Source organism: Oculina patagonica, chromosome 3, assembly GCF_052425735.1.
Source record: "Oculina patagonica isolate OP01 chromosome 3, crgOcupat, whole genome shotgun sequence".
NCBI lineage: Eukaryota > Metazoa > Cnidaria > Anthozoa > Scleractinia > Oculinidae > Oculina > Oculina patagonica.
The window spans coordinates 11,723,109-11,734,906 of record NC_135760.1 but is presented as its reverse complement, the minus strand read 5'-3'; the positions used below and the strand labels follow the sequence as shown (position 1 = coordinate 11,734,906).

The following is an 11,798-nucleotide window of genomic DNA, read 5'->3' as shown; positions in this document are numbered from 1 at the left end:
AAGCCATGCTTGCAAGGCATGTACTGCAAATTGTGTTGACTTGGTCTTCAACACTGTACTTTTACCAAGTTCTTTTTTTGCCTTATTTTTCCACTCGTTTGTTTAGAGTTTGATTTTCTAAATTTTCAAAATCAAAATTAAGCAAAAAATTTGGAAATTCCGACTCCATTTTTTCAGTCTGAATGTCTCAGTACTCGTCGGCAAACATCGCGCAATTGGCGAGCACGCTCAAGTTTAGTTTTGGCGCAAAGGTTTTTCTCTTTTTACGACCGCTAAACACTGCTAAATTCTGTTTTTATTGGTAAAACCTCCTTCTTAATTCATCGTACAGTAACACTACTCAACTTCAAAGTGACCGTGATATGGGGGCATATCAGGTCAGTGACTTGATATCGTAGGATATCAGGACAGTAGATCGCGCTTCTGATTGGCTACTTGCGAATTTGGGTACGGTAAATATATGAATCATTTCATATACATTACATCAGTAGCTACTTAGGGCCTGTTTACATGGAGGTGGGGGACCCCGGGTAGGTGAGGTAACCCGCCCAGCCGTGGTCGAAAATTAGCTCGCGTTTACATGCAATCTTATCACCCCGGGGTCCCGGGGTGACCTTTTCACATAAACAAATACATTTCATTGAAGTCGCATATCGCATTTCGTTTTGTTCAATCTTTAATATTTACCGGTTGTATTTCTCACATCTTTTGCTTTCGACTGATTACTAGTTGATTAGGCAAAGTATCAGTAGTCGAAGCAGTTGTCGAAGTCATTGTTGTTTATAGTCGAAGCGTGAGACTCGGGCTTACGCTTGATGCCTCACTTTCGCTTTTATATTTAAAATTCTTAAAGCATCTTTCGCACTGTTGTTCGACATCGGGCAGATAAAGCTATAAGAAAAGTTCGCCGGGTTTGTAGCTGTAACTGAAGCCGAAGGCAACCATATTTTGTGTAGTTTGCATTTGCCGCACTTTCAGATTAACCATGAGTCGACCCCGGGTAGCCGGGTTACCCCACCTTGAAACGTTTACATGGCAAAAAGCGACCCCGGGTAGGCGGGTTACCCGGCACAGCAGACCGGGCAACCCGGGTAGGCGGGTTACCCCACCTATCATGTAAACACGATCGAGAAAAAATGAGAGTTTATAAGGACAGGCGGGTTACCCCACCTAGGCGGGTTACCTCACCTACCTGGGGTCCCCCACCTCCATGTAAACAGGCCCTTAGTAGTTTGTATCGCGTGATCTTATCTGTCAAGCACACAAAAAAACTATTAATTATATTAAGGTTAGAAAAAAAAGACCTGTTAATATCGAGGGTTGGTGACGGCAAACATTGTTGTGGATATTACACCAAAGCAGTGAATAAAACCCTTGATTTGTGCAACATAAATTCTGTTTTCATCATTTTTTTGTGCTAAATGAAAACAATTTTGATACAGTATAATAGAAACGATAAAGAAAGGAAGAACTGAAGGGAAGTTGACTCAGGGGAGTCTGCAAAGAAAGCTCGCACACATTATTGGACCGTTAATTTTTATGGGGTGTTGGGGGGGAGGGGCTAGTGGTGTTTTTGAGTCAATGATGTTCGGTACATAACAAAATAGGGGGTTCTGGAGAATGCTACCCCGAGAAATTTCATATTTTTAGAACCTCCCAGTGTAATTATTATGAGTGGCTTCCCCTTACAAACCATATTTTTTCAGCCCCCCGCCCCCCTTTGAAGCCATATTTTTTGGCATCTCCACCGCCCCCCCCCCCGCTCCCCCCTTTAATTCCCACCAGCCCTCCTACCTTATAAAAAATTAACGTCCCCTGTGACAATTAAAACTTTTATGGAAATCTTCAAGCAACCAAAAAATGGATGGCACAGTACTCGTAAAACCAATAGGGTGGAAATATGAGGGCCTACAAAATTCAGCCGCGCCACGGGATTATTGGCGGATTTAGGAGTCCATACGGATCCGAAAGGTTCCAATGGCTCATTACTAACAGATGCTGTCCTTCAAATGCTTTTTTCATCTTTGCCGACAAGTCATCTGTCCGTTTCATTTGTTTCACAGTTACCATTATAGGTCTTGTAGAAAGTTAAGATATACTGCCACGAAATTGCATGATTAGCGATTTGACTTGGAATTAATTGGGAATTGCGGTAACAAAGAAACACACACATTGAACCCTCAACTGTTTATTTTACATACCTTTAATGATTGTTTATAAAATTAAATGGCGCAAATTAAGTAGACAAAATACTTTAAAGTGAAAAAAACATTAATCTAAACACATTGAAAAGCAATTTTTTCGTTGGAAACCAACTTACAACCACTCTATTTTCCTTGCTGTCTTTTTTACTGTTTTACTTTACTGTTTTAAGAGACTATCGAGCGACCACGTTGCAGGGAAAACATATGGTCTTGTTCTCTACTCAGGACACTGTGTCATCAGCATTGGTCCCCAGGCTCTATCGGCATCCGCACTTCTCCACAACCATCTCGGGATGCAGGTCCATAACAAACTCGTTGTCTTTGAATTCGATGATGCTTATTCCCTTCAGCTTTGTTGGAACGCAGCAGGGTCCACCAATTCCATCGTCCTGTCCGGTAGAATACAAAGTGCTTCGAACGATGGCGTAGTTCGTTGGATTAACCTTGGAGAAGAAAAGGAACGCAATATGTACATGTGGCTACAAGTTTTTCTCTTCAGACAAACTATATTAAATAGATTTAGCCAAGCCTAAAAGCGGAGCTCCCCGGTAATTTACTTTGCCCTTTATTAAAATATCTGAATTCACTGACCGTAGGCATAAAAAATAGTTAATGAGCCCGCAATCCAATAGAAAAACCATTTTTCGGTCAGCGGTCAACTTTACAAAAACGCGTTACCTCGATGAGTTATACACACTGAGCCCGCGATATGATCACGTGATACTGGTCAGCGGATACCTTGTATTGACAGCTGTCAATTGACCATAACTTGGATGCCCAGTAACAAATAGATGAGGGTTTATCTATTTCTGAAGTGCGCAACACCGTACGTCGTACGACGTACGCGCCCGCGAGCCATGCCGCTAGCCATGATGACCATGAAAACTCAAGTTCATGGTTTTCCTATTTCTGTGAATTTTCTATGGGTATGGGGCTCCGCTCTGCGGCCCTTCGGGCCGCTGTGGAGCTTCGCTAATACAAGATAGGCCTTATCACGGTTTTCAACGCCATCTTGACGAGTAGGCAATGCGGGTAGAAATTACAGTGTTTGTATGTGAAACCGACGGCAAATACCTTTTACAAAAATTGAATTCTGGGCAACTTATCAATGGTAAAGTTAAGATACTAGGCAAAAGTTTTTATTTGCCGAGTTTGAAGGATGTAGCTAGGCTAGAAAGTGTTCAGTTACGTTTTTAATTCGTCATACATTTGTCTATAATTTTTCCCGCGAACAGTGTCAATCATGCGGAAAAAAATACAGACAAATGTATGGGAAATTAATAACGTAACTGGACACTTTCTAGCCCAGCTACATCCTTCAAACTCGGCAAATAAAAACTTTTGCCTAGTATCTCAACTTTACAATTTATAAGTTGTCCAGAATTCAATTTTTTTAAGATATTTGCCGTCGGATTCCAATACAAACACTGTAATTTCTACCCGCTTTGCCTACTCGTCAAGATGGCGTCGAAAACCGTGAAAAGGCAATTGTAGCGTTGTTTTTGATGGCCTTTTCTTGAATCACGCTGTGTTTTACGCTTAAAAATAGCTAAGCAACGAGGATAACAATCCGGTGTGGGAGGTATTCGTTGGAGATTTTGGACGCCCAGATCTCCTGACTCTTACTTATTTTCAGGCCAAAATTAGTCATTTAGCACACCCGTTTAAAAGGCCATATGAGATTTTTGGCCGATGTAGAAACACATCGCGACAAATGATATTTTTTGGTTGCTTCTCAGCACACTCTTATTCGTTTGAAGATGAAAAGAGATCAATAGGCTCTTATGGTTTTCCTGAAAACCATACCCAATTTCACAGCAGACCAAAACAGCTCAAACGATGATGAACACAAACCATTTGTTCCAGGGTTGCCTTATTTTCAGCCTTTCTGTGTAATTTGTCCTCCTTTGGCACTATGTTTCGAATCACCCCTAGCGCAGCCGCCCACGTAGTTGAGAATACTACAAGTGCTTCGCTTCATGCTACAGAAACCGGGATAAGCTCCGGCCTGTATGGGCCTCTAGGCTCGACGCAGACTAAACCTGCTCTGGCATATTCACCCCCAAGGTTTTCCAACACTTAACCGGTACGTATAATTTCATTAAAAAAATGGTATGGCGAAGCACTGTAGATTGGGGTGTCTTGCAAAAGAACACAAAATGTGCAGATAAAAAAAGCCGCTCAGATTATGAAACGAGCTCATTATCAGACGTACATGATCTAAGTCTACATCTAGCATTGAGGCGCGTGCTATCAGATTCGCGTGTAGGCTATTTTTAGAACATCCTTGCGCGGGAGTGCACGCGGGGCGCGCGTGTGCTCATGAAGCGCGGGAGGACATGACGTAGCCTATACAACATGATGTATAGCAACTAAACTGAATAATTCAAGTGCACTTACTTTCGTGTCTAATGGAAATGTGCATTCTCCCCCGCACCTGTAAGCATCATAGTAGGTAGGGACAACAGCGTCTTTCCAATTAATATGCTTATTGAGCTTAACTCGCATAGGACGCCGGGAGCATGGACCCTCATCACGGATGGCACGAGGATGTCTGGACTTTGGTTTCAAGTGAGCCAGTTTATGACTGTAAAAGCGTGACATAAGTGAGCGTATTAGAACATTAAATGCGTACGTCTTTTAGCCCCTTGATCGTGTACTGCTATTGGCCTCACTTTTGTACTGTTTTTGGCCCCTATCTAAGTGCTATGTATGTGGCCTCAGATTTCCAATTTGCTTGTTCGTAATATATCACAACCTTAACCATTATCGATCCTATTCGTTTTTGAATTAAAGGTAACTTATGCAAATAACCGTTAAGCCTTTGTTGTTGTGGAGGATAAAGAATAATAAAAGAGTCTGTGGCTATCGCAAATGCTTTTGTATTCTATTAAGATCTTCTATGTATCTTGTCTCTTTTTAATTAGTGACAACATACTTATTGTTGTTATTACAAAAGCAGGCATTCCCATTTGGGATATTTTGTCCACAGGTGTGACCGTTTTATTTCAAAACAATCACTTAAAGATAAAATTAGAAAAAAAAACAAGAGAATATCCCAGCAAAGGTGGGGAAAAGCCCGCCTCACTGTCGGTAAAATATAAGACAGGGAGTGTAGGAAGGAAAAAATGGAATATGTCATGTTGAGATATGTTTTAATAAAGATTGAACTAGACCCAGATTGCCTCACTTTCAACGACGTAATGACGTAATACTTCACCCGAAGCTGGGAGACGATTGTGCCACAAGCTACATAAAATTATTTCATTTTTCCCGCATGAAAAAATATCCTTTAAAAAGAGATAATTCAGAGAATCGTTTTACCTCGAAATGAACAGTGTGTCAATCTTCTGGGGCTTGGGTGGTGTTTTCACAACCAGAAGTGTTTTTTTGTCTTCTTTAACAGATACTTTGTACCTCGAGTGGTTTGACTGCAGTCTGAGTTGTACACCATGATTGAGACCCGGGGAATGAATCCACCTTTTCACCAAATCGAGAACAGGAAACACGACCACCCTAGCACCTCCCTCCTGAATCATTACCGTCTGCACCGGCCTCTGGTTGAACTGATCGAACAGGACAAGGTGATCGATACTCGAGGGGAGGGGTGGCTGGGGAGCAATACTCTCTACCACCTCGACCATTACTCGTATTTGGGCTGACAGGATGGGCTCATCGATGCGAATATTGGAGACATTCAGGTTGAAAAAAACATCACTGTATCCCGACTTGGCTGCGAAAAAAGAGAACACAGTAAGTTTGTAAACATCATGAGAAATTCTGCAAGTCTCTGCTTAGCCCTTTCTCTCCTAAGATGAACTGCAAGTAGTATATCACATTAGACACTGTCACAGGAACAGATCCGGTTCATCTAATTTTTGCTAGCCGTGTCTTCTAGTTGGGAGTTCATCGTAGTACTAGTCAAGTTCGAGCCCGAGCCAAGTTCGAGTCACGAGTCAAAAAGTTGCTCCAAAAAATCCAAAACTTTGCTGTCAAATAAGAAAATTATCCAAATATACGTAAATTTCCCTTTGAAGGAAAGATTTCTTAGTGTCTTCATGCAATTTATCTGCAACAGAATTATCTTAATAACATTTTAACATTTCAACATTTGTTGAATTACAAGGATTTCTTTCACAAAGAACAAATCGTCAAGATACTGATGACGTCATGTTTCCAGACGACTGTTTAATGCTGAATGATCCGAAAGTTGAAGCATCTTCTGAACTTCCTCGGCAATCTTCGGCAAATTTCTTTAATCTTAGGAAAAGTTTGAAAAATGCTCGGAAACATTTGTTACTTCGAACAACACTCGGACAATTTTCGGAAATCTTCGGTCTAGAAATTGCAAAAAAAGTTGCTCAAAATTGCGAAAAGTTGCTCGAAAGATGAAAAGTTGCCGAAAAGTTGCCGAGCATCTATAGGACAGCCCTACCCCGTGTACCCGATGTGGCGTCCCCACGTCTCCGTCCCCGTTCCCGAGTCCCACATCCTCATGTCCCAGGCCACACGTCCCGCACCCAAAACACGCGTCCTCGCGTCCCAGTCCCCACGTCCCCGTCCTACTTTTAGTCACAGCCCTAATCAAGGGAACCCAAATGTCACCTGTGTTAGCGAGCGGTCAAGCGGCCGCCGAAATAACAATTGTGAAGCTGTTCAAGTTTTTTCACAATTTATTATTATTATTTGCATACAATTGAAAGACATCTATACTCAGCAATGGATATTTGTTGTTTCTTTCACCTTTGCCACATAGAATGAATACAAAAGTACACAAGACAAAACAAGTCACTGATAAAGATGTTTTCCTTCATTTCAGGGACTCTGAGACGTACCGAAGGTAATGCACGTGCTCTCTCAAGGCAAGATTGATGTAGCCTGTGTACATCCGTCCCGCTCCGCTAAAGCTAAGATTGACGTCGAATTCAAATTTGGTCGATGTTAAATTGAATTGGATAAAAATAAATTTGAACCGAATAGTGCATTTTCGATATTATCTTTAAGTTGCTCGTCTCAGGTGACACAGGGAAAAGTAGTGAACGTGAGTATTTCAGTAGTTGTCAGTGGTTTTTAGATCGGTTGCCTGGTCCATTGTCGCGTTATTTTCGATCTTTTTAAAAATATTTTCTCGGCAATGCTCATTTGGGTAAGGGACGGTGCAACTGGGCACAGCAATCAAGACAAACCTCAAAGGGTGGAGACCGTTGGCCCAATTCTTTGAGATATACACTCATTTTCTGTTACTATACTCACAAAGCTAAAAAAACCCTACCTTGACCAATGAAATAATGGATTGAAGCGGGCATCTTGTTGCCTTTCAAAGTTCCGTCGTCTTCAGTATAGGTGTGGTACATATCCATTACAAATTCGGGAACGTTGAGAAGTCCCGTTTTGTGTTTGGTCACCACATTTAAAATCGCCAAAAACTTGGTAATTTTCACTGGAGAAATTCGAATTTTCTATTGTACTGTTGTCTTTCAAGGGGAACGAGACCCCTTGATTAGGACCAAAAGCCATGATAAAAACGAGGAAAATATAATGGTATGGCATTGTGCTGTTTGGTGAGAGAGCAAAATGATGACTGCTAGCAGTACAGCAGTTATAAAGCCTTCCGAAAGAAACACGACTCGAAAACAAGCAAGTTTTTGTTATTTATTCAGGAAGAAATCACTGGTCAATAAACTTAAACTGGCAGACACAAAACATTCTTAAGTGAAAACAATGTCTGCTCCTATATAACAACAAGATTCACACAGATGGAACTTAAAGCACTTGTTGGTGTGATTTTACATACAAACGTGATTTAGCAGATTTAGCAACGTGACTAGGAACGTGACTCGGGCTTCGCTCTTCACAACTCACAAAATAACAACAAAATTCGCACAGGTGGAACATGAGAAACTTGGTGTGTTTTTACTACAGGCAAACGGGATTTAGCAACGTGACTAGGAACGTGACTCGCGCTTCGCTCTTCACAACTCACAAAATGTGACCAAATTTGCAGGAAAACCTTGTACCGCGTTTATTTTGGGAGACAAAACATTCTTGAAGAACAATTGGTCTATAGTTACCAACTTTCTTTTAAACAACGAAACACACATAGGAAACATAAATAAATGCATTTTGGTGGATAAGGCAGCTTTTTCGGGTGTGATTATGCAAGCAAACGAGATTTGGCACTTGACTTGGGTTTCACCCACAAAGTTCTTTGTTCGATGTTTACGTTCGCTATTTTTGCCCTTGACCTTACACAGAACACATTAGCTGTTTACTTGCCCGACCAACTAGCCATTAGAAACGTTTCGGTTACGTAATTCATGGCAACTAACCAATAGAAACGTCCGTAAAAACGTTTCAGTTATTTAACGTTATTATTAAACGTTTCAATTCACGCACAGTGTATGAGAACATAACAAAAGATTGTGCATGATCCTGGACCTTCCAACATCAATTTTTACTTCTTTGTCTGCCCCTTTGAAGCTCGCCGGGCTTCATAACCATTCCTGCTCTTTTGAAGTTCAACGGGCTTCATAACAATTCATCTCTACGTCTTTATCAATAAATTGTTTTTTTTTGTTATGAATACGACCCTAGAAAGCTGGTACGATAGCAGACATTTATTTTTAGCAAGAGAAATGTTTTAGTGATTAGACACAAACCGTACACAAATAGTTTGGCCGATCAGGCCCTTGGTTGTAAACGTTTCTGGAACACAACTTGAGCTTGAATGGCACGTGACTGTGCACGTGACTGTGCACGAGAAACGTGTATACTGCTAGTCTTAGTCTTCATTAGATGACCAGATTTGCAGAAGAAAGCTTGAACTGGCAAACACAAAATGTTCTTAAGTGAATAACAATGTCTGCTACTTTATAACAACTTAATTCACACAGGTGGAACTTGAGGCACTTGTTGGTGTGATTTTGAAAGAAAACGTGATTTAGCAACGTGACCAGGAAAATGACTCGGGCTTCGCTCTTCACAACTCACAAAATGTGACCAAAAGCTTGGACCACGTTTATTTTGGGAGAAAAAAAAAAACATTCTTAAGTGAATAACAATTGATCAGCCAACTTTCTTTTAAACGACAAAACACACATAGATTAAAGCACTTATCCACAAGTGGTGGATAAGGCACTTTATGCCGGGTGTGATTATGCAAGCAAACGAGGGTTTCACGCCACTAAAGCAAGTAAAGCAGTACAAAGTTCTTAGTTCGATGTTTTTGTTCGCTTTTGTGGCCTTGACCTTACACAGACACATTAGCTGTTTACTTGTCCGACCAACTAACCACCAGGGGGGGGCACTCCCCTATACGGCCTATACGGGGACGTGCCGCTGGATAGGGTATGTTTTTTTACTCCTTCCGTCCTGAACAGGGTATATAATTTCAAGCTCCTCTGTCCTAAACAGGGCCTGAACCTGTCCTAGACAGGGTATGGCTGCAAGACTGTCCTCAAGTATTTGTATTGTTTTTGCTTTCGCCTCAATGAAAAGCATTATTTTATTTGCTGGGATCGGTGTTCGCAGTTCAATGCGTCGAACATCGCGTACGGGACGCAATCACAATAAAGCGTAAGTTATTGTCGATGTTGTCCTTTGTCCTAAATAGGGTCTTAGAATAGGGGGTGTTGTCTTACACAGGATAGGTATTTTAAGTTTTCACTGTCCTTTACAGGGTCAGGGTTTCAAACCTCCAGCGGCACCCCTATACCTAAACAAAGGTCAAGTACCCCCCCCCCCCCCGGGCAACTAACCAATAGAAACGTTTCGGTTACGTAATTCATGTGCAACTAACCAATAGAAACGTCTGTAAAAACGTTTCAGTTATGCAATTCATGCACAGTGTATGAACATAAAACAAAAAATAGGTCACCAAGGGTGACATGAGTCTAATGCCGTATGGCATAGTGATACAGATTGCGCGGTTTTCGTAAGCCGGTTAAAATTGGTTAGAGGTTTGTGTTCGGGAGTTTAATTTAAAATGCTTATAGCAAGCTAGGGGCATCGTGGATGATTATGGATGAAAACGAAACAGTCATAAATGTTATATGCTTCACAAAATTTAAAGTATGAACAGGAGTTGATGTTACTTCTTCCGTATTGTCCGTAAAAGCAGAAACGATTAAACATTTGGACAAGATTGCGTGACGATTTACAAAAAGCATGTTCATTACAACAAGGGTTGAAGAACTTCACATCGTTTTCTTTCAGATTTTTCACCATTTTGATGATGACTCTTGAAACAGATTTTGCAATAAAAGCACTTGAAATAGTGACTGTTACTCCATTGTACTGTAAGCACTTAGTGACAGATTTTCCTAAAAACGGGTGTAAATGCTCACGTCAATATAATGATGACCTTTTGAACGCTGGAAACTAGGCAATTATTATCGAGCTACCATACACAGGAGCGAAGACTGTTTATCATGATGTACAAATTTCGCGAATCATCACTTCCATATCAATGTAACCATTTTATGATTTTTCTAGCTGTAAGAAGAACTTAAGATCTCTGAGAGTCGTAAAAGCATGAAATTCGATTTCAGTGTATGGCAAAGGCCGGGACAGTGTAATACTGCAAAGCGGCCAAACAAACGCATTTTGATTTAGTCGCGTAACTTGATTTACATTTATCCATGTACATCTTTTATTTTTTGAAGGTTTTTGTTTGCACTGTAAAGAAAAAATTGGTCAAAATTCGAATGACTTAAATACAAAAACCGAGGTAAAGTTTTCTATTTTTTAAAACAAAATAAATATTTGGTCGCATTGTGTAAATAAACGCGAGTCGCCGTCGAAATATTTTTTCTCAAAGACGTCTTGCTTTTTAAGCAAGACGAAAACACAAGTGCTTAACTGAACTGAAAACGAAGATTTATTTTCACAAAAAGCTTACAAATGTCTTAACTGGAAAATTATTTCGTCCTGTTCAAGTGTTGAATAATCGTGACTTGAGAAAGAACTTTTAATTATGCTTGGGAACACGTGTCGCTGATTGGCTGTTTTTAATTGAAACTAATCGTGCGTGTCCGTACGGAGTCCGTTCTTGCAGCTGATCATTGTTTTCTACATTACAGCGAACGATTATCGATCCCGAACCATTCCCTTGGGATTGCTAACAGCTTTTTTCATATAACAAAAAGTCTAATGCGCATGCGCAAAGCGCACGCAAGCATTAGACTCAAAAATTGTGCATGGTCCTGGTCCTTCCAACATAAATGTTTACATTTTTTCATAACCATTCATCTCTATTAACTACGCCTTCATCAATAAATTGTTGTTTCATGAATAAGACCCTGGCAAGCTGGAACGACATTGTTAGCATTTTTAGTGATTAGACACAAATCGTACACAAATAGTTTGGCCGATAAGGCACTTGGTTGTAAACGTTTCCGGAACACAACTGGATCTTGTATGGCACGTGACTAGTGAGGACTCTGCATGTGACTTACTAGAAACGTGTAGACCTATTATGCGAGTAGAGGGGAAGGGGGTAGGAGGTAGAGGGCTGCATTATTAAATTACAGCTTACCCTGGCAAGCTGGTAAGATGGCAAACATTTAGTTTTAGCAAGAGACAACTTTTTTTTTA

General features: G+C 40.7%; 1 protein-coding gene across 1 annotated transcript; it reads right to left on the bottom strand.

Moving 5' to 3' along the window:
- Positions 1-2,183: 2,183 nt before the first annotated feature.
- On the bottom strand, positions 2,184-7,750 carry LOC144645642 (protein decapentaplegic-like). The gene is made up of 4 exons (XM_078505201.1): positions 7,477-7,750; positions 5,529-5,937; positions 4,605-4,791; positions 2,184-2,647 (listed from the first exon to the last, which is right to left on the bottom strand). The coding sequence occupies exons 1-4, from the start codon at positions 7,562-7,564 to the stop codon at positions 2,462-2,464; spliced, it is 870 nt and encodes a 289-aa protein (XP_078361327.1). The 5' UTR covers positions 7,565-7,750; the 3' UTR covers positions 2,184-2,461.
- Between the last annotated feature and the right edge of the window lie 4,048 nt (positions 7,751-11,798).

Excerpts from the sequence above, each read along its gene's own strand:
- LOC144645642 (XM_078505201.1), bottom strand. The coding sequence starts at position 7,564 with ATGGATATGTACCACACCTATACTGAAGACGACGGAACTTTGAAAGGC. Across the intron at positions 4,792-5,528 it reads GACACACTGTTCATTTCGAG|TCATAAACTGGCTCACTTGA; the intron begins GTAAAACGATTC and ends ACGCTTTTACAG. Across the intron at positions 2,648-4,604 it reads CATTTCCATTAGACACGAAA|GTTAATCCAACGAACTACGC; the intron begins GTAAGTGCACTT and ends TTCTTCTCCAAG.